This window comes from Perna viridis, chromosome 6 (genome assembly GCF_037379345.1).
Source record: "Perna viridis isolate PV_CMFRI_1.1 ecotype Kerala chromosome 6, ASM3737934v1, whole genome shotgun sequence".
In the NCBI taxonomy this organism is placed as follows: Eukaryota; Metazoa; Mollusca; class Bivalvia; order Mytilida; family Mytilidae; genus Perna; species Perna viridis.
The window spans coordinates 40,576,228-40,599,510 of NC_142450.1; the positions used below are offsets into that span (position 1 = coordinate 40,576,228).

The 23,283-nt window shown below is 31.7% G+C and overlaps 1 protein-coding gene across 3 annotated transcripts in view; it reads right to left on the reverse strand.

Moving 5' to 3' along the window:
- Positions 1-1,229: 1,229 nt before the first annotated feature.
- The window catches only part of LOC148614959 (uncharacterized), a 52,567-nt gene continuing 30,513 nt past the window's right edge, over positions 1,230-23,283 (reverse strand). For 2 of the 3 annotated variants that reach the window (XM_088589517.1, XM_088589518.1), the window contains exons 16-36: positions 22,938-22,977; positions 19,065-19,928; positions 18,484-18,603; positions 17,534-18,108; positions 17,036-17,151; positions 16,476-16,594; positions 16,086-16,204; positions 15,294-15,435; positions 14,565-14,815; positions 14,140-14,197; positions 12,859-12,938; positions 11,749-11,818; positions 11,355-11,462; positions 10,783-10,892; positions 8,673-8,787; positions 8,127-8,264; positions 7,557-7,747; positions 6,705-6,932; positions 6,101-6,167; positions 5,538-5,699; positions 1,230-5,328 (exon numbers count right to left, since the gene is read on the reverse strand). In XM_088589517.1, the coding sequence (XP_088445643.1) occupies positions 5,179-5,328; positions 5,538-5,699; positions 6,101-6,167; positions 6,705-6,932; positions 7,557-7,747; positions 8,127-8,264; positions 8,673-8,787; positions 10,783-10,892; positions 11,355-11,462; positions 11,749-11,818; positions 12,859-12,938; positions 14,140-14,197; positions 14,565-14,815; positions 15,294-15,435; positions 16,086-16,204; positions 16,476-16,594; positions 17,036-17,151; positions 17,534-18,108; positions 18,484-18,603; positions 19,065-19,928; positions 22,938-22,977 (3,823 nt within the window). In that variant the 3' untranslated portion in view covers positions 1,230-5,178. The other variant, XM_088589519.1, reaches the window with a different exon arrangement.

Consider the following 23,283-nt stretch of genomic DNA (forward strand, 5'->3'; position numbering starts at 1 on the left):
TATATTGGTATGGGGCTGTCGTCGTCTTCATCGGTGCTGTTGTAATGGGCATCCATAGACACTTGCTTTTTGTGCAATAACTTGAGTATTAGTTGGTGGCAGATCTTTATAAAATTTTATGACAAGGTTACAAACTAAAAAGTAAGGTTGGTATTGATTTCTAGGTGATATCCCCAACCATTTTAGAATTAGGGGCCTAAAAAAAGCATTTCATAGAATTCAACTACCGCTATTTAATTCCAGTACAAGCTTAGGAATGTCATATTGTTCTACAATAGTCTATACCACAATAGTCAGACTTGGATTGATGTTGGGGTGAAGATAATTTAAGAAATTGGGGACAAAAAAGGGGGCCAGAAACATACATTTTCCCGATGTCCAGGCAATAACTTTACAATGTACTATTATTAATGCTTAGTCCAAATTTTTGGCCAGTTTAAAAAAAAAAAATATTGGGCATTTTATTAAAATCCCTGCCAACATTTTCCGATCACACTTCAGATATCTCTTAAAGGTTTTTAAGGTATAAGGGGTCAAAGGAGCCACACCCCAAAAGATAGATTTTTTTTAGATTTTTGGTCTAATTTTAAACATTTTTGATTGAATTTCAAGTTTTGTGCTATAATGTTTCCAAATCAGTTGTTTTGTCCATAATGAATTGTAAGTCCCTATGCTTAAGTGTGTCAAAAACTATTGTTGTGTCTACTCTTTCCCCATCTGTTCTAGGTTTGATTACTGTGGTCATATCATGCTCCACTCCACAAAGCTTTTTATTTGGGACTGATTTCTCAGCTTCTACTGGAGGGGATGCTTAGATTTTTGGTTTACCAGTATTTGTTTTGCATGCCGACTTGTACCATGTCTCTCCTATTCAGGTTTGTTGATCATCTACTTCCTGTTAACTGATCAACTTGATAGTTTTTGGGTGATGCATAATGACAATTTTTGTGACAGATTTCTCAAATTCTATAGGAGGCATTTCTTAGATAGTCGGTATATTGCTTTTGCATGATAATTTGTACTGTGCTTCCCCTTTCTTTCCAGGTTTCTTGCTTTTCTAATTCCTGATTAGCATAGATGGTGGAGTGAGGGTAATCTTAGCAGAACATAGCCTGCAACGTCTCATTTATTTTATTCTTAACATTTCAGTTTATTACAAAAAAAAATCCTTTTCTTTATTTTTCTTTTTTTTTAAAACATGAGTTAGTAGTGCAATATACAGACCAGAATTAAAGATTTTTTCATTTATTTTTCTCCTTAAATTACACATTCAGCAACCTTTTACATCAAAAGTATATAAAAAAAAAACAAATTGGCAATCACTTGTTATATAACTATAACAAATCTAGCATACAACAACTACTGCCATCAAAATCTACAATTTATCATAAAAAAAGGTTTTCCTAAACCAATAAAAGTGTCAAAATATTTCCATATGAAGGCAGGATTTATTTTTTAATTCTACAAACATGCAACATTAATTATTCTCACTAGTAAAAATCAACATTATTGTGCAATTGGATGCAATGATTTGGTACATGACAAAATATATATATTATCATTTCTTGATCATTACTGATCTGGATAGCTTCTTTATAAAAAAAAAAATAGAGTAGGACTATTGAATTTACTTAAGGGTGACAACTGCATTCTGTATGAATTCAGGTGACTCAAAATACAATTTAAGTATGCATACAGCAAGGTAAAAATAAACAGAAAGCAGATTATCTATCTTTCCCCCTATTTTGCATAAAATGTCTAATAACTCTGAAATATAAAATTGGAAAACAATTCTATGAAGACAAAGATTTTCCCAAAATTTATTAAAATTATTAAGACCCTTAAAAGAATATCCAAACTTCAACTACCTACCAATTTCTTTGATTTTTCAGAACAAATAAATGAAATGAATGGGAGTAAAAACATTAAAAAAACATGTATCACATGATTACCTCAAATTACATTTTGGTTAAGCAAAACTACACTAATTTGTTAGTTTTGATGATTCTGTTCTTTTCCTCCATGTTAAATAAATAGACCCAAGCAAGAAAATTACAAAATATGTGTTGTAGGTAGTCTTCCAAGGTTCTACTTATTATATTCCCCCCTCCTTCCTGTGAAGCATGGGGGTCAATAGCACATTAGTGAAAATACAAATATGTAGAAAAAAAATAGAATTTAAAAACAAGAAAAAAATGACATGTTTACTGAATTTTGATGGATATAGTTAATCTTAGCAATCTACATATGTAGTAACAAGAGAATGAAAAAAGCATCCAGCTAACGACAATTTAGTGTGTTACTTCTCTAATGTGACTCCTTATGACTGTTTAAAAATTAAATATTACAAATTGTTATCTGTATGGACAAATTAAAATACAGAAGTATGACACATTCATTGATGTTATGCACTATCAAAAATCTATTAGAACTCATTTGGTAAACAACTCAAAATTCATTTGGCACATCAGAATTACAAAATCTAGAATCATGACACTATTGTAGGCACTGTTTTAAAGCTTAAAATGAAAATTCGTGATGATCATAATTACACTGTTCTCAATACAACATCTAATGCTTCAAAAATCTATGAAGAAATTATCATGCACAAGAAAATCTTTATGAAATTGATTCTTTGATTATCAGGAAAGGTTTGAGATGAACGAATATTAAAGAACAGAAAGATGCAATTGTTTACATGTATTAACTAGAGTATAAGGCTTGCAGAAAAATAATGACAAAGCTTACTAAAGAATACCCCAAGCTCCCATCCAAGAATTCATATGGTTAAAATACAAACAAAAGTCGTCCAACAGGAAATTGATGTTGCTCAAGTCTGAATTCATATCTTATAAATTGGCATGCATATATAAAGCTTTTGTCAAAAAATTAGGTGGCCGTGATAGGTAGTTATAAAGGAAACTGTAACAAAAAAGATGCAAATAGATGAATAGACATCACAATCACTATATATCTCCTCATTCAATGCCAGTGTTATAAAAAGACCTAGAAGTCTATTAACAACCAAAGAATGAATTTCATATAGCCTACAACAAGTTCCATATCTAACAAATGAAACATCTAATACATAACATCCATAAAACAGTTCTAATATACAATCATTAACCAAAAGCACATATTAACATTCAAAATTATAACTCTCTCTCTCTGTAACAATAAAATATATACAATGAGCAAAAATCAACAAGTTATCCCTGAATTGACTGATATGTATATAACAATAATATTACTCTATGTAGCAGCAGCATACAATAGTTTGCTAGCAAAATTACCACTATAATTTCAGATAAATGCCCAAGTTATTTTTCCTACCTTACAAGTACATTGTTATAATACCCCTAAAGAAGATCAACTACTAAATACACAAGTCATTGGGAAATTATTACATGATGAAAATTGATATTAGTTGACATATGTTAAAGCCATCATTTTGTGGTTCCTCATTCATACATGTGTAATAAAAATGTATATCTATTGTTATTGTTCAAATTCGAAGGAATAGTGCAGAACAAACCACCTATATTTCTGTGTACATACGGTGTGGGGGTAGGATAAATATGTCTAGAAATTTTTTAATATTTCACAAATATTTACCAATTCTGTGGAGAAAAGGGCTCTTACTTTTACAATATAATATCACTGTAAACATTAAAATATCATGGAATAGGTTTGCAATGGTATGGGAGATTTTAATACAAGTAATTAACAAACAAAAATTACCAGGGATTTATAAGACAAATCATTTTCACTATGGATTTATCTAGCAATACTACATGAACTTGATACAGTTAATGACAGTTGCTGGTTTAATGCCATATTTGGTGAATTGCCTGTATGTTAGCTTCCAATTTTAAAACTTATGGCAAGATTGATCTTAAATTAAGAAAAAAATTGATGAACATTTCTTAAACTGCCATTAAAAATACAAGAAAACCGTTACCATTTAGCTACATCATTGAAATAATGCTTATTTTAGTTGTTTTCTATAATGGAATTTTTCATGTGACCTTCATCAAAACAAATCTATTATAAATCAAAATTATTTCCTGTTGAAAAAAGAAAAAATAATGCCAATTTATCTTAAGAGTGCAGTAAACGTAGTAGACAAAATAACAACCACAACAAAAATATAGGACATATTGCACTTCCAATAACAATGAGAAACAACAATAACAAACTTGAGTCTAAATATCTAAGGATATACTTATGGGAAGCTATCAGATAATTTACGAGTATTCATCTCAATAAAACTTTAATGCCCCTGTTTCACTGTTATACAAGAAGACTGGGGATGCAAAAAAAGTGGGATAACTGGCCTCAGAAGTAATGGGAAACTGTTGGGAGACAAAAAGCAGGAATAACTGGCGCTCGAAGTAAGAGCGAACTTGATGGAGACAAATAGCTAGGATAATTGGCCTCAAAAGTCCGGTGAATAAGCAATTTAACATAACACTAATAAAGATAAGGAGGATTTTCTAAGTTTTTTGGAAGTCAAATGTTACCTTAAAACAAACACCACTTATGTTGACAATAATTGGAAAGAAGGAAATTTCAGGCAACATGCAAAATACCATTATCCTTGAATATGTATTAGATACTATATTTTCAATGCCTTCAAGTTAAGATTTTATTAATCTGAAATTAAAAACAATGACCTCTGGGTTTATCACACATTCATTATATGTCAAAAATATTTGCATAGTCATTGATTGATTGTGTCCTGAGGAATACACTGCTTTCCTTTCAACCAATCAAGCTGTTTTTTTAATTTAAAGGCTTCTAATGACTAATATGAAGATGTATGTAAAATTGTAATGGAAGAACTCTCTATTTAAAGTAACATGACTTTATGATATCAAAGTATCTTTTTCTCTCATGAGGTAGTGTACAATTCATTTTTAATAGCAGACTCATTTTCTATTAAATAGGTCTAGCAGCATAGATCTGTTTGACTGGAATCATTAACTGTTGAAAAAAATCATTCAACCTTGTCTCTCAGTCAAAATAATACTTGAATGTAAGCCTTTTTCTACAAAAAAAAACCTGCCATAATAAGTCATGACATTTGGATAATAGCATTTGTTCTTTGAACAATGCAAGCTAGTGAAGTCCATTGATACTGCTCATCGAATCGGTTCGTGAACCAGGTGCTCGCCATCAGAAGTCCAAACATTTTGATAAAACTTCTCTCATCTGTGAACCTTTTTGATTATCTCTCGATGCTACATTCCTTCGATACATTATAGGACAATCCAGTGACATACACGGCTGATATTCATCCTGTAGTCCCATACAACTGTTACATATCTGTTAAGTAGAGGAAAGAATTACATGCAAAACCAAGGATGGTCGTTATGATATTGAACCTTTCATTTTAAGTGTAATTCATGCATGATTCAACATAGCTGAGATTATACAAAGCTTTCATTTTTACTTTAAAATTATCAAGTAAGTTATAATGATGATTTTTATTTCTTTGACTCATTATATTAACATTCGAATGACATAATACACACCTCTACTAGACGATGATAAACTGTTTCCCATTTCCTGATCCTACTGTTGAGTATTATGGCTACAGTCTGTGGATCTGTCATACAGTTGTTACATATGTTCTGATTGGTGGATTTATCACAAACAGGACAATTGGATGCTGAGAAGTACTGAGATATAGTTCCCTAACAAGACATATAACATACATGTACACATAGATTTGATATAAATATGCCTTCTACAGATTGATAGTTTTGTTCACTTTAGGGAAATAGTAAGATTTGTCTTAACAAAAATCGACAACAATCCTGAAACCACTGCATCATCTGAATCCCTACTGGGCTTATTTCAATGGTATCTGTGAAGTGTCTTAAAGATCAGAATATGTTTTTTAAACCTGAAACAGCTCGGACCAGAAATGATTGGAAACCTTTGAATATTAGACTGTTGATTGTAAGACCATATATTCTACCCTAAATTTGTAAAAATTACGAAAAAGTCCTAATGGTTGGAATCTATGTTGTTAGATAGTGACTTCACAGTATTTCAAATTTATAAATGAATCCATAGTATATGAGCAACATACCTTTTTATTTTCTGTTGACATCAGTGACTGAGGTACTACACGAACTACTTTTGGCATATCATTGTACCTGTAAAAACACAAGTAGTATTGTTGTATGAACAGAAGCCTATCATTATTCCAAGTTTATGGAAAAGCGAAAGTGGTCATACAGAAGCATAGCATTTCCACAAAATTATGCAAAATATGCATAAGGGCTATTCCAGAATTAATTGTGAGGGGGAGGCTGAACACCTTTTTAAAATTTGATGGGTGGTTATTATTTAATATAGTTAGCCTTCACAATGAAAAAATAATAAATTAAAATTGTATGCATGGTGGGGTCAAATAAAAAGTACCACAAACTCCTCCCACATACATTTCTTCCTGGATTAGCCCTAACTAAATATTGTGTCCTATCTATATACAGAGTTTTGTGACTTTCTGTTCAATAGTTTGAGAAAGTGGCATTAACAAAAAAAAGACTGACAAACAGACTGATGAAATGAAGGACAAATCAAAACTTTGCTGTGTGGTTTATAAGTTTATAAAAGTAAGAAATCTTTCTCAATTATCTATATTTAGTGTAAATCTTTAAATATTGTCTTTGTTACTAAAAAGATCTTACCATGACAAAACATCAACTCCCAGCAATGACAACATTCTATCTAATGGGGGTAGAATCTGCTTGGTTATGTAGTAAGTAGCATTAATTCTCAGTGATGGGTCCAATAGTACATCCCATGGCTGTTTAACTAACTGTATTAATGGCAAGCCAGGGCTTCCATACACTATCACATACGGTACACGCTCTCCAACACAAGGTTCAGCTCTTCTGTCATGTCGAAGTAACTTCCTATTATAAAAAAAAAAATAAAATAAAATCTTTTTAAGGTATTCAGTCTTTTGGTGTGACATATACAGGATGGTGTTGTACAACCACCAACTCACTTGTCAATAAAACTGTTTTCACAGACATCCAAATGTCATCCTGTTATAGAAAATAGAAATTGCCAGTTCTTTCACTTTTTGCTCTTTTATTTTAAATAAAGAAGAAAGAAAATATCTCCAGAAGAGAGTTACAAGAAATTTGTTTTCAGTTATTGTCTTTTCTGTGTAGGTAAATGTGACATATGCAAATAAGTGTCTCAAAAATAAACAAAGAAAACTACACATGTACAAGTTAAAGAAAGAAAAGAAATTTAAAGGCCTAAAAAATAATCTGTGTTTCCAGTAACCCAACTGACACTATTTTTCCCTGACAACCCTAATTTTTTTTAAGGTTTCAAAAAAAAAACCAAAAAATAAAGATTTTCGTTGTTTCCATAATTGATTTTTTACTAGAATCGACTTGCTCTCTGATGTGTAGGTTCAAAATTCATAAAAAAAATCAAATTGTGCTGTTTTTATTTAAATCCTAAATAGCTCTGCAAACTTATTCTTATAAAGATGAAAAGAGATAAGAACTACTCCAACTTACTTTGATATTTCCAGAGAAGGAACACAGGCTCCAGGTTTATATCCAGGCATTCCTCTGTATTCTTTGGCAAAGATTAGATCTTGCATGCTAACTTTACCCTCCATTAGTTTCCTACACTGGTTCTGAACATACTGTTTCACCTGGGATACATCTTTTGTTGTGAACAGAACTTTGATGGACCTTTCTAGTATCTGGAAGTTCAAGAAATAATAATTACAATCCAATGTTTGAATAAGAAGTATCAACATATTTTCAAAAAAGCTGTCAAAACTGAAAAAACTTTCGTCATTTTGTCTCTGATTCCCTTACTAAATTCAGGAAAACTGAAAAATTAACAACTTAAAAGTTTTCTTATGGAGATCAACATCTACAAAGGGCTAAGCATGACTTACCTTCCTGTGTGAAAAATGACACTAAACTTAAAAGTGAATAGGATTCCAGATTGCTTAGAGGATTAAGTACCTACTTACTCAAAATCAGTTTAGGTTTCATTGAATTATCAATAGTGAGCTTACACAGATTTAAAGGAATGTTAAAACTTTTTCAGTATCTGTAGTATATAAGCCATACCTTAGCAACAGCTGGACATGCATCTCTCCTGACTGTCTCTATACCCTTAGCATCAAACACAGGTTCTTTCTGGTCAGGTGTTTCATAACTGAACCCGACATATCTCTTCTTGGTCTGAAGAACACAGGGGAGATAAACCTGTACAGAAAAAAGAAAATTTAATTAATTCACCATAAAAGTACAAGATAGTCAGAATAGTTATTATATCTCTAAATGCATACCTAAATACAACAATGGTGTATAGTTAAGATAGTATTTTTAAGAATAAAAATTATACCCACAGTAAATAGCAAACATTAAAACATTTCTCAAGTACATACTTGTACTTTAATACCACTTTTTACACCAAAATATGATAGTTGTAGCTTATTTAATAATTTTGTTCTGGTTTAATCTCATTAATCTTATCATACTAGTTAGCAAGAAGTTTAGTCCAATATGTATACTGGTACATGTAAATCCATATGCATGAAACAAAACTGAAGTAGTCTTCTCATAAGGTTGAGATTTTGTATGAAAACATTTCTAATCCTATCTATCCCTCACCTTCTCAAACTTGAGTTTAATAGGACTAGGATGCATGGCTGTAACAGCATCACAAATCTCATATCCTATCTTAAAGGCGTCTTCCTTACTTCTCCCCTTAAGCAGGATAAACATACTAAAATGGAACAAAACTTTGTTGTCAGTCTTTAACAAATGCATCAAAATGACACTTGTAACATATTAAGATTCCCATAAACAATATGTTTCCTGTGATTTAAACAGAATCACATTTAAGAGCTAGACTTCATAAAGATCCTTCCAAATCTGATTGTATAGACAAATCTCATAATACTTATCACTATCTTGATGATACTGACTCTTTCTGCCAAAATTTACCTCAAGGAATTGACTTTAAATAAAGTTAAAAAGGACAATTTAATTGTCATTTTCTGGCTTTGGGTCTTTCCATTTAACAAGGTATATTCAAAACTGAAATTTATGACAGGAGGCACAATTTTCTGTTTCCAATAGTTAGTTTCCCTTCCTTGATGAGGACGCTCCTTTGGCTCCTTAATATGGCTTACATATTTCTCAGCTAGTTCCATATGCCTGTGTTTGTAGCAATGTTTTAGATTCTGCTGAATGAAATCTCTCTATTACTAGTAAATTGTTGAGTCAAGGTTATTGTTACCATTAATTAGTTTTACTAAGTTCTTAATATGTGATGCTGAAGTTTGGTTGTACTTCTCGTATCTTAACAAAAATGGGATTTTGTATCCTAGTTTTTATGGTAATGTAATAAAGCTTGAAAGTTCACACAGAATCCTTTAAGTCTGGAAAATATTTGAATAAACTTATCCATAAGAGTTATCTTCATTAAATCTTTGAATTATGTTTTTACTGGTTCTAACATTGACTCCCTTGCTAATAAATTAAATATCAATTAACTCTATTACATTTTGTCCTACTACTTGCCATTACTTTTTGTCTTCACATTAGCAAGAAGACCTTGTTTTACTTAGACGTTTTGATATTTGATATTTTTTCACTTAGTCCTTGACTTATTGACATATTATTATTGATCACTTTGTTTGAGTAAACATGCTTTTCAGTTGCTTTTTGATTTTGCACTAGCTGACAGAAACAGTGAGTATCCTTTGAGATAGATACAGCTTGTTGTCCTATTTGTTAAAGAGTAATCAAGGGAACCAAGGTTATAGCGGTAATCAAAAGAATGTAATTCAGGGACAAAGACCAGACATGGAAAACAGACATACACAACAAAGAACATAAAGTAACTAAAATCATACATACAAAGTAACAAAAGCAAATGAGCAACACAGACTCCACTAAAAACTGGGAGCATTGACCAGGTGCACCGGTAGGGTAAGCATCCTCTGCTTTTCTAGAAACACCCATCGAGTTGCTCATAAAAAGTCATGTCTGGGGTAGACAAACCAGGAAAGGAGAACTATGACCCATTGAATAAATCAGTTTTCATGGTGCAGATGGATACACCATAAAGATCCATGAGTTCATGATGACGACAATGAAACTTCTGTAGTCATGACTTCAATCTTGTAGCAGTGTTGGTATTCTGTATCAATCTCAAGAGTTAAATCTGATTTTAACAGATTTTTATAGTTCGATTTATGGTAATTTCCCACCATTGTCCCAGGTTAGGGAAGAGATGAGCACTTAAATACATGTTCAACCCCACCACATACTTTACGTGCATGTCCTGAGCCAGATCCTGTAGTCCAGTGGTTGTTGTTTTTTTTTTTTTATTTTAATTGTTATTCATTTTACATTTCTTCTATAGATTATGTAGATTTTCTTCTTCTATGAATAGTTTCACTTCATTTATTTTGGGGCTTTTTACAGCTTGCTTTATGGTATGGATTTTGCCCTTCATTGAAGACTGTGTGGTGACCTGTAGAAGTTTTAAAATTGTTTACTGCTTCACTTTTGGTGGATGACTGTCTCATTGACAATCATACTACATCTCTTATTTTATATTTAACTACTGTATTTGTATTTATTGATTTTCAAAATTTGTCAACAATTTTTTTTATGCAATTCAATCCTTAAAAACATTTACTCAATAAACAGGTGTATTACAGATAGGTTATTTTGTAACAAAATGTATAAATATTAACCATTACAATACCTGTCAGTATCTCCATATACAACCTTAGCTCCCCATTTGGGCGTATCTTCTACAAGTTTGATGGATCTTTCCAGGGTCTCTCTGGCCTTCCTTACAATACTGTCAGCTACCTGTAAAATTAGGTGTAAACAGTTTTTTACCTTGTTCTCTTTCAGGTAGGAGAGGTTAATATTATTTCTCAAATCACAATCCTAATGTGTATCTCCAGCACTCATTAAAATCAAAATGTTACTATCAAGTCTTGACAAATAATTTAAATTGAAACTTGGCTGAAAGAGAATCAATTTACCCATGAAAAATGCAGTAAATCTGAATTTGAAAAATGTGAAAAGTCAATAAAATGCTCAAGAATATTTGACTACTGGGTAGTTTAAAGTCTTGTTCATACTTAACCACTCACTGAAAAAGTGGAAATGATTTTACACATTACAAAATGGAAACTGTCACAGTGAACTCCTTAAATATATACATTATTCCTCTTAAAATACTTTAAGAACCCAATCAAATCATGTTTTTTAATAAAACAAAACAAAGAGACTTTTCTACCGTTACATGTGGCAAGTCTAACTAACCTCAATACATGGCATCCTGCCAGAAAAGTTAGCACCTGTATATCCATAGGTTACATTAGCTATCAACTTTAATCCAAGTTGTCTAGCATCAAGTAGTCTATATAATGTCTACAATGATATAAGGTGGTGTTAATTTTGTCCTACAGCATACAGACGTAAATATTAGTGGAAAATTCATATGTATAAGAAATATACAACTGATTTTTTTGTGTTCAATGATACATTAACAATAATTTCATTAAAAACTTAGGACTTTATATCAAACAGTCATAACTTGTTATATAGAACTTAGTGAAAGTTGCAACAAATCTTCTTACTTCATATAATCACTTTGACACCTTAATCATACAACCCCATCCACACAAACATTACCAACATCTGACACATTATATACCTTATCTTTCTTATAATCTTTCATGGACTTTTTTACCATTATTCTTGTATTAAGTATGCCCTCTACCATCCTGTAATGAACATAGAAAGGTTACTTACATAATAAATAAGACATTATATTAGTATACATGTATTTCTCATGCATAATTGTGTCTTACCAAAGAGTGACTGAGATGTCAGAGTCTAACAGGTGTTTAATTCTTTTCTCACCATATTTATTACATGTAATTCACTAACAATCAATTACATTATACAGCTGATCGTATCAATGTGCAACTACAATAGAAGAAGATTCCATTCACAAGGCCCTCATGGGTCATATGAATAACCATTCATGAAGCCCTCATGGGTCATATGAATAACTATTCATGAGGCCCTCATGGGTCATAAGAATAACTATTCATGAGGCCCTCATGGGTCATAAGAATAACCATTCATGAGGCCCTCATGGGTCATATGAAAAACTATTCATGAGGCCCTCATTGGTCATATGAATAACTATTCATGAGGCCCTCATGGATCATAAGAATAACCATTCATGAGGCCCTCATGGGTCATATGAAAAACCATTCATGAGGCCCTCATGGGTCATAAGAATAACCATTCATGAGGCCCTCATGGGTCATATGAATAACTATTCATGAGGCCCTCATGGGTCATATGAAAAACTATTCATGAGGCCCTCATGGGTCATATGAATAACCATTCATGAGGCCCTCATGGGTCATAAGAATAACAAACAATTATAACAATGATAAAACACAATGATGAAGAACATAAAATGTTATAATATACCAGGATTAGCTGTAAAATGTAGGTCACTGAGTAAACAAAGTGAGAAAGGAATCATTCTAATATGACGTCCTATAAACATTGAACAAAAATATATATATATATATACACTTCTTAAAAATAGAATCTTTCTTTTTATCTTCAATAAAATGCTCAAATTTTAACTGGAAAGACCTCATGCTCTGTGTCAGCCTGAGGGTGAGATAAGGAAATCTTATCCTGCTGAAAATAAGAATGTTTCCCTCACAGAAGTAAGGAAGCATATTCAACTATGGTCAGTGTCATTGCATTCAGAACAGATATTTCTATGGTTACTTACGCTGATATTACCCCTTTCCTAACATGCTGTCTGACAAACACCACTCCATTGGGAGACACTGTTATATCATCCTTGATTTTCTAAAATTAATGAAATGAAGTGAAATACAACATTATAACTTCAAAGAAGAGTGTGGCATCAAGGCAATGATCTTCAAATATATTTCAAAGAAATTTCAATTACTCGGCTGTAAAAAGTGAAATAATTAGGCAAACATGAGTGAAAATGTATTATCTGGTCCATCTGCACAAAAAAAAATAGCATTTATTTTTTTACCTGTCAGTCGATGTGGTTTTTAAGTCGAATCGACAAATTTTGACTAAAATCAACAACAAAAAAACGGGTAAGTTGAATTTGCTAGATAAGTTGAGGGTCAGACGTGCATCTTAGGTCTTTGATGTCAACCATAAGTGTCAGTGGTAGTTTTTCAAATCATATTATTCAACCGAAGTAACTTTAAATGATACCCTTAAGTTTGTTAGTATTTTTAATAAAGCATATTCTGTAAATGAGTTTTATTAGTTTTATTTAATTCCATGTCAGTTGCTCTGATATTGAAACACAAAGATCCTAAACATGTCAAGTGGGCACCAGGTGTTAAATCAGTCTGGACAACAGGCCATAATTAAGACTGGTAATAAATAAACAATATAATCTGGTATTCTAAATTACCATAAAAAATGCCACCTTTAAATCTGGTTGCAATTAGCCAATTGGACACCTTAATTTATTATAAATTGCGCCATGTGCCAATGTGTTACGACACACCATAAATGGGTATACATTTGCATGTAAAAGAACTGATAACTCTGGAATGCACGATCTGATTAAAGATTTTGTAAACATATCTTCAAGGGTTTGTTTATATATTTTAACGGTCTTGAAGAATGGCACTTAGGAATGACTTAATATAACATTGTCATATTCATTCATAAATGGATAGCGGCCTTGATCAATTATCTTTTGAGTTTGAATGCCAGTTTGATTAGCTTTGACGGCTTTTGTTTTCCTAAGACATGTGATAGCAGTTTATCCCATTTACAATAAATATAATGTAATCAATTTTCATAAAATCACTAGATGAAGTTTTGTCTAGAAAAATCCTTATATAAGTTGAAGGGGACAATAAGTCCAGGATGACATTTTGTTGAAAAAAAATATTGACTTACAGTCAGAAAAATACAGTACTAGTTATAATTTCAACAGCATCAAATGGCATTAAAACGACAACAATATTCATTTTGTTTTATAAAATATACACTTTTAAGTTCAAAAACTTACCTTTAAAACTGATGGGGGAATTTTCAAGTTTGTACATCCAAACTCAATGCTTCCCTCACTGAAATAAATAAAAATTCAAAAATACATAACATGAACTTGCACAAGCTGTCATGCTCGGTAAACCCCACTTTCTAAAAACTTATATCAGACAACGACCAAAATTACTTACAACAAATCTTCCATCAATATGAAGCCACATAATTTGAAATCAATCCATGATCTCTGAAGTCAAGATAATTGTGAAGCAATTTGGTCAGGTAAAATGACAGACAATGATTCCAATATACCATTAATTTATTGAGTCTGGGTATAATCTATTTGTAGTGATAATATGAATCAAAATCACTATTGAATAGTAAAAAAAGAAAAAAAAAATTTACACTGTACTTAAAGAATTTGAAATGACTATTGTTACAAACACATACTGAGCTTTCTCTAACAGATTGATCCTTCCAACACACGTCGAGAAACAATAGTTGTAAGCTATCATGATTGATGGGTACAGAGATTGGAAATCTACAACAACTACAGGATCATGATAAAACCTGGACTCTGGTTCTAACGTCAAGGGTATACACTCAGGAGCTCTCATTCTAGCTCTCTGGTGAATACTTGGAGATACAGGGATGAAGTTCATTGGCTTGGCTAGCCGTAACATCATTGATTCTACTCGATACTGAAATAAAAATGGAAGAAGTTGACTATTCCTGCATAATTTTTGAAAACAAAAAGGGAAAAACTTACTACAATCAAATCTGTCTAATCTGAACACATTTTGGATTGTAGAACCTATTTCCTTATAATAAGGGTTTTTCAGAAGGTTTAGACAGGTTTTTGGTTTATTCAGAGATTGGTTTAGACAGGTTACAATGTACTAAGAAAGGAAATAACTTACAACAATGTAAACAAGTAAAATACATAACTTACAGAAATTGTAATCCATACCTTTTTACATATGCTAACTGAATTAATTTGTGCCAGCACTTTAATTGTCAAAGACTTGTACAACTCAACTGACACAGTAAATTTGGCCATTCTATATTACATTCTATTTGTTTGTGTTGATATATTCTCTAATTGCCCTCTAATTTAAAACCAGAAAAGTTTACAAAAAGAATATGTGGACTGACTATAAACATTACTACAACACATACTTGTGATCCTCTGGAGAGGACATGGTAGAACTCTATACCAAATACTCTGGCAAACTCACTGGTTCTACCTATCAGGTCTACCTGGTCTATAATCTGAAGGTTAGCTTTCACTCTCATTGTAAAATAGTCCAACACTCGCCACCTATCACAATATAAAATTGATATTTTGTCATGTTTTTTTGGTTGGTTTTTTTTTGGGGGGGGGGGTGAGGGGGGGTTAAGCTTGAACAACAAAAATCACACTTGTTAGCATCCTATGAATAAAGTAACTGAAGATTTGTTAAAAAAAAATACAAAACCACTATAGTATCCATGAGTTATTTCAACTCTAAAATGATACAGTGTTTTTTTCTTTTTTATTAGATCTCAGATAACTTAACGAGGCCACTGTATGGGTAATAGATGGTGAAAAAGTATGCATGGCTTGTGACAATTTCAATTAACCTCTAATTTATTTAGTCATTTTCTGCATGGGAGGCATTTAGATGTGAAATTTGGATTTAATTTTATCAACACTGACAAAGACTTTTTTTTTTCTAATCCAAGCATGTTTTCAGAAAAATATAACCAAGCTTTGCATACTGGGAATATAATAATAGAAAAAACTTTGGATCAAATATCAATGGCCATTCAATAGTTTCCACATGCAACCAATAAGTTTACAATTACAGTTTGTCAAAGACAGTGGTCTCCAAGCCTGTGTTCTATGCCAAATTAAAGTAACTTAAAACCAATATAGGCAAATACATTACTAGCAAATCTAGAATGTTAGCATGAACTGTTATATCATACCTGTAAAGATGGGTCCGGTGGTTATACCAAGAGTTAAGGGCCTTGAATGAATACAATGGAACTCTCTGGTGAAGCATATGGAACATTACATTCTCAAACGTGTAGATATTTAATGACACCTGGAACATAACCATGACAGGGTTTTTATTTTAACTACATATATTTCTCATTTATAGAGTTGGCATGATTTGTAAATATATTCCATTTTTGTATAGTTTTAAATATCAGACAGCTAAATTTTGCATTACATGTTTACATAAGCTATTTAAACAACAAGCAAATATGTACTACTGAATCTTTCTGATTTCATAAAGCTCTTTAATTATTTAGATAATCTTTCAACTTGAATTGGTTTTAGCATCTGTTTTTTTTTTTTTTAAGGTTTATTACCTCATGTCTGATAATTCTCCAAAGGTTGATAACAATCCTACCAACAATATGGATCTCAGACTGATGGTCTGCACCATACTCATCTTTCGTAGCTGAGAAATGACTGGCTTTCTTGTCATCTGAGAAAAAAGAACAAATTGTATTTCCAAAAGAAAAAAACACCATATATTGTTGCTTAAGATGAGCATAATGACAGAATGTTCATTTTAATTTATGGAAGATGGAAACTTCTAGTGTTTATCATGAGTAACAATATAACCATCTTTGTCATACAAAGACAATCTAAATTCATTTACACAGGTGGTGAGATAACTATTTTATCTCATATGTGTGTCTTTTTCAGTCCAAAATGTTATTCATTTTTTATGTATTAGGCTAGCCTTCAAGAAATTACTTTTCATTTAAAACAATGACAAAATCAAAAAATGGCATTAACAATTACAAAACCATTAACAAAACACCAAAAACACCAAAAAAAAACCAAAAAAAACAGAATTCTTCAAATAGCATAAACAATATGCATTAAACTTTTTTAAAAGAATACCGGTTACTTAATATACCTGGTATCCTTGATATTTGAGAACAGAGGTTAAGACCAATATGTGCTGCCCTCTGTAACAGAAATCCCCAGGAAACTTTCTGTATCTCCCAACCCACCACTATCTCTGGATCCCATCTACAAACAAATAAATACTTCCATGATTTCAGATTGTTTTTTTACAATTTTTTTGCTACAAAGACCATTCAAATGCAGAGTTCTTAGTCATTTCCTGTTCTCTACATAGAGATTTTGTATGCACATGTACAGTGAACTACACTTTTGTCAAACAAAATTGCATGTACTATAAGTCTTCTCATTAAAAAGCTGAACATATCTGCAGTAGTAAGTTTGACTTTTTCAGAGAAAATCTATTTTACAGTATAATGAATTTGTGGGGATATTTTTTCCTGTGTAAAAGACCATTATAAAAAAATACATTTGTGAAATACCTAAATCATTGCAAGAAATGCCTATAACTTAGTTTTACACCTTACAACTATAAAATAAGATGACTTACTTTCTGATCAGATCAATAAAAGATTGGAAGAGATCTTTCTCTGTCTCTACATAAGTTATTTCCATTTTACTGTCAACACCAGATTTCTGTAGTATTGTCTGATCTGGTGATGTGGCCATTGATGGAGACTGGCTTGAATCTGGCTGGCTAGTAGTATGTCCAATTTGTTTACCTTTACCCTTTGAACTTGAAGAACTTTGAGATAATGGTGTTGAGGATGGCTTTGCGGAAGAAAATCTGGTATCTTTTGAAGTTGAAGGCTTTTGAGACCCAGGAGTTGATTGTGATGTTGAATCATCCTTTGAAGTTGAAGGTTTTGGACTTCCTGGAGTTGACTGTGGAGTTGATATACCACTTTGTTTTAAAGCAGTTAGTTTTTCTTGCTCTCTCTGATTCTTTGCAGACCTAGAATCCACAAGAATGACCCCAGTTACTTCCCTTGTCCCTTTTTCTGGAGGGACATCATTCAGTATAGAATAAAAGACTGCTTGGACAGCATCTACTTCTGGATCAGGTATATGGTCTCCCCTGGTCTCAGCCAACAACTCCATACTTAGTACAGTTATATTCTGTATCTGTAAAATATATATGTATATCTATATATCTATCTACATATATATATATTAAGCATATACTATCAGGAAATTTACAGGTTGTTGTATTAAATTGATGCCTGTACATTATGTAGTATACTTCATGAAAATTACTAAGGCATAAATTATTATAGTGATCATTTCTCTGAACTGTATACTATCGATGTAATCAAGTTGAAAACCAGATAAAACTGTGTATTTGAACTTCAAAATAACTGAATTGTCTTGGACTGTACAAAATTTCCTATTTTTTCCTCTTCAGATACTCCTTGAAAACTATAAAAAGAAACTACTTTTAATATGTATCATAACAATTATTTGATGTGTTTGCCCTCCAAGCAAATGTTTAGACACTACCTCATGAAGTGCTTTAGCATCATTGAAGTTCTGTTGGCTGACTTGAAATCCAAATGAATTCCTTGGTGTTGGACCATCTATCTGAGAGATGTGTCCCCTCTGGTCAGGAGTAGCAAATTGCTAAAAAAAAAAGATATCTTTCATTATTTTTCTGATATCTCAGCTGTTTTTCAGGACAATTAAGAATAAGTTGTTGTTATGTGTGTAGTTGTACACAACAACAAAGTACTGACCAAGTTTACAAACCTCCTTTTATTTATTGTATAAACCTTATTCAAATCTTATTTTGAACATATTATTATTTTGATAATAATTTTGTTAATTTGTTAATTTTAGACTAATTTTTAAATCACAAATGCATCAACAGTAAAAATTACTTTCCAGAAATAATTTCAAATTATTGACATTTTTATTCTAAAACATTATGGGGCAGATATTGCGTGCTCAGTTAATATGTTCTTCTTAATGTTAATTTGTAGAATAAATGTAAGCATTAAAATTTTTTTTTCTCCAACTTGGTGAGGAGGAGTGGGTAGCATCCTTGCCTGACCCCACGCCTGCATTATTCTAATAAAACTTACATTAATTTGTGATGAGGTCAATGAGTTTCCTGCTTGCTTGCAAGATCCAAGTGACAGCCTCTTTGACATGGGAACACGCCTAGGTGTATCTTGCTGTCGATGATCTATAGGTGTACAGGCAGGTTGAATAAAATCCGTCAGTCTAGATACCTGAACAGGTGTACTATGTAACTGACTAGGAAACACACAATGAGAGATATTCGGACTTAAATCCAATTTAGATTGCTGGGTAGAAAATAAACGTATTTTCTTTAATGATCGTACACTGTTAGACTGTGTTAGTGGTCCTGACACATTTGGAGGTGAAGGACCAATCACATCATCTTCATCAATATCATCATTATTATTAGAATTAATAACACTAACTTCCATACATTTGTCCTCCATATTTATATCTAATACTGGTGCTTTATGATCTCCATCAGTAACATCTTTATCACAGAGAGAAAAAGACAACTTTTTATCACATGGTTCATTAAAACTTACACTTTTCATTTTAGTATTTAATTTCAGTGACTGAACACTTTTCTCCTTTGGAGAATTTTCTTTCTTTTTTGTATCTGAATCTTCCCTTTCCAAGCTATCATTTGAATTTTTACATTTTTTCACCTCATTTTGTAGTTGTTTATATTTTTGACGCCCAATCATCCAATCAGAGACATTTTTGAGATTTGGTGAAGGTCTACAAGGTGTAATGATAATAGGTTTATCTCCTATGACTGCATGTAATAATTCTGGTTGTTTATTTAATTTTTCGGTTAATTCATTGTTTCCTAAAAACTGATCCCCTGCACATAAAATTTCCCTCCAAGTAGATATGTCATTAAATTGTATACCGCTGGTAAAATCTTCTAAATCTGACACCTGAAATCAATCAAAATATTTGTTAAAGATCCAAGTTTTCTTTTGGAAAATTTTTAAACAAATAAATTAATATGCACTGAAAACTGTTTGAATTATGACAATCAAGAAAAACTTATATGTATTTGTTGATAAATACAATGTTAGTATAATGACAACATAGTATTTAGTCAAAGATCGGGAAATGTCAAATTTATATGGAATCATACTTAATATCAAATACGGCAAATTCAAAATAATTAGACTAAGTAACTGACATTAATAATGATAAAAAACGAGCATATTTTAATTAAACTAGGCATGCTTCAACATATTGTGCTACTATACATGCAAACTGATTATAAAAATTTGTCACACAGCATTAGGTAACTGCTTATATCTACTTTCAGACAACATAAAGCTGGGTATACCACCACTCATACATGAACCTGCATATGTTGTTGAGCTGGGTATACCACCACTCATACATGAAGCTGCATATGTTGTTGAACTGGATATACGACCACTCATACATGAAGCTGCATATGTTGTTGAGCTGGGTATACCACCACTCATACATGAAGCTACATATGTTGTTGAGCTGGGTATACCACCAGTCATACATGAACCTGCATATGTTGTTGAGCTGGGTATACCACCAGTCATACATGAAGCTGCATATGTTGTTGAGCTGGGTATACCACCACTCACACATGAAGATGACATCAATTGCTTACAACATATGCTCAATTACACTAAATTTGAATTCAATCCATTCATTGGGAACAGGGATAATTGCAATGAAATTCAGACAGACATAGACAAGGTGATTCGAATTTACCACCAACCCAGTGAGTTAAGGTATAATATCAAGTATATTATCCCCTTGCCATGTTAAAATTGGGCACTATCACCACAACTTATTCCTATCACCTTAAACATTGCAAAGTTCCAAGATAAGCATTAGAACTGTGTATATGACAAGTACGGTCAAAAGAAGTTAAAAAAAAAAACAAAGGGATAGATAGACATAAATAACCTGTGGCAAATCTGGTAACAAGAAAGAAAAAAATAATTGTAATATTTTTATGCAGCAGATTTTCATCAATGCTGAAAAACAATTTTAGCACTATTTACACATGGTCTAACATTTAATTGACAGTTGGTTGAGAAACAAGCAAATAATTGATTTTTGGGAGGGATACACCAGTTTTGGTACAAAATTCTCGATTTAAAGTGTTTTTAATAAAGCAAAGCTAAATCAAATCAGCCAATTCAGAGACCATATATATGTCCTTCAAATTCTACCAAACAAAGCTAAATTTAGATAGGTATTTATCCAGTTTACCTTGTGTAATCATCACATAATCGTACTATACATACTTGGAACAGGACGAGGAGTATAAAACACTGTAAAAAGGCCATTATTTCAAATGTGGTATTATTTCTTCATATACATATAAAATTGATTCATGAAGTTAGAATCTAATATTTGCAAATATATGTGGGCTAAAAATAGTTGTTTACAATGGTACACTCGATATACAAGTGGGCCACAACTGTATAAATATATTTAAATGGGATGGAGAACAATGCATATAACATGGTTTAAGCAAATAATGAGTCATTTCCATGAATAATTACCAAACATACGCTTTGCAATTTATATTCCAAACAAAAAAATCAAATATTCATTTTTTTTTTTTTTTTTTTTTTTTTAATGTATATTGAACTTGTACTCTTTTGTAAAACTAACTAACAACAGAAACAAACAGTTTATCTAAACCTGAATGCCCCCAAAAAAAATTCCTATATCAATTTAAAGTGTACAGAATGATGTGGAGTCTGTTTTTGATATGATTTAAAATATAACAAAATAAAACAATTATGTAGACATATGCTTTATTGTGAAACATATTACAGGGTAAAAGTCAGTAGACTGCACAGTGTGTGGGAAAACTTTAATGAAGGACAGCTTAAGAAAACATAAAAAGCATCAAGAGGAACCACTTATCCGTTGTGAAGATGACCCAAAAGTATCGACTACCAGTCAGAACTAAGAGGACATGCCCTGACTGACTTATCCAGGAATGTTAGTTGGTAAAGCGGAATGTCTTTCCCAACCATCCAGAATTTTTTAAGATGTCACCAGGTAGCTGTACATGAAGGCAAAAAAAATTACAAATGTGTAACCTGTAACAGATGCTTCACCACAATGGTAACCCATCCAAATTGCAGGTGTACTGAATAAAAGTGATAAGAGGTTTCTTAACATTTAGAACTTATTACATTTTGAAAATCTGTAGGCCAACAAGCATTCATAAATAAGGTGAATTTTTGCAATTATATGGTGTGTTACAAAGCATCATTATAACTGTTTCCCTAGTCATGGATCTGACCCCCTTTTTTACAGTTATGCAAGCTAACAAGAGAACGGAAACACCTATATAAAACCACAAACAAATTTAGAAAACAAAAGCATTTCTGTTCTGAAAAAAAAAAAAAAACAATTGTTTACAATAACTGAAAAGCACAAATAAGACTTTTCCATACCTTTTCTGGTCAGATTTCCATTGTTAACGTTAAAATGTGACCGTCTTAACCAAATAATTTATTTGTTACTTAATGGAAAACTGTTGTTTACAACAGACCATGTGATTTAGTTATAAAGTACATAAGCATAACAGGTTATAGTGTCTTATTAGTTAGATTTACTAACACAAAACCATAACTAACATAATCTTCTTTTGAAATAGGAGAGAAAATCAGATTAGTTGTAATACAATTTATACAAAGATTCAGTTTTTTCCCAACTAAACATTCCTATTCTATAACTAGATAGATTGATTACTACAATAGGCAGGAAAAAATACCTACACTACTCAAAGCAAGAAGCTCTATGTGAAAAGCTCTAAATAGTAAAAGCAGTTAATAGAGGCAAAACATATGAAAATAAAACCGTCAGTGTTAAAATCAAAACTGTGAATAAAAGCAGAAAACGTGAAAGAGCAAAACCTAACTATTGATGCTCACCCTAAACGACTCTATCTTTAAAATTCTCCCTCCCAGTTCCCTAAAATAGAAAGTATTTTAAAACTTTTAACCCTTTAACAAATGCTTGAACCCAGTAAATTATTTCTTCAACTCCATAATCACAAAACAAGTTATCAAGCAATCTATTAAAAATAGTTCCAAATTCAAGCCATTCTTTCTGATCCTGACTTGTTATCAAAATGTTGTGTATTATAAATTAATAAGGCTAGTTTCAATATACCCACTAACTAAAATAAATGGTTCAATTACACAATATTTTACAAACATGTATTTAAATAACCCCATGTACAGAAATAAAAATCGCATGCAAAAGTTTTTCCCAATT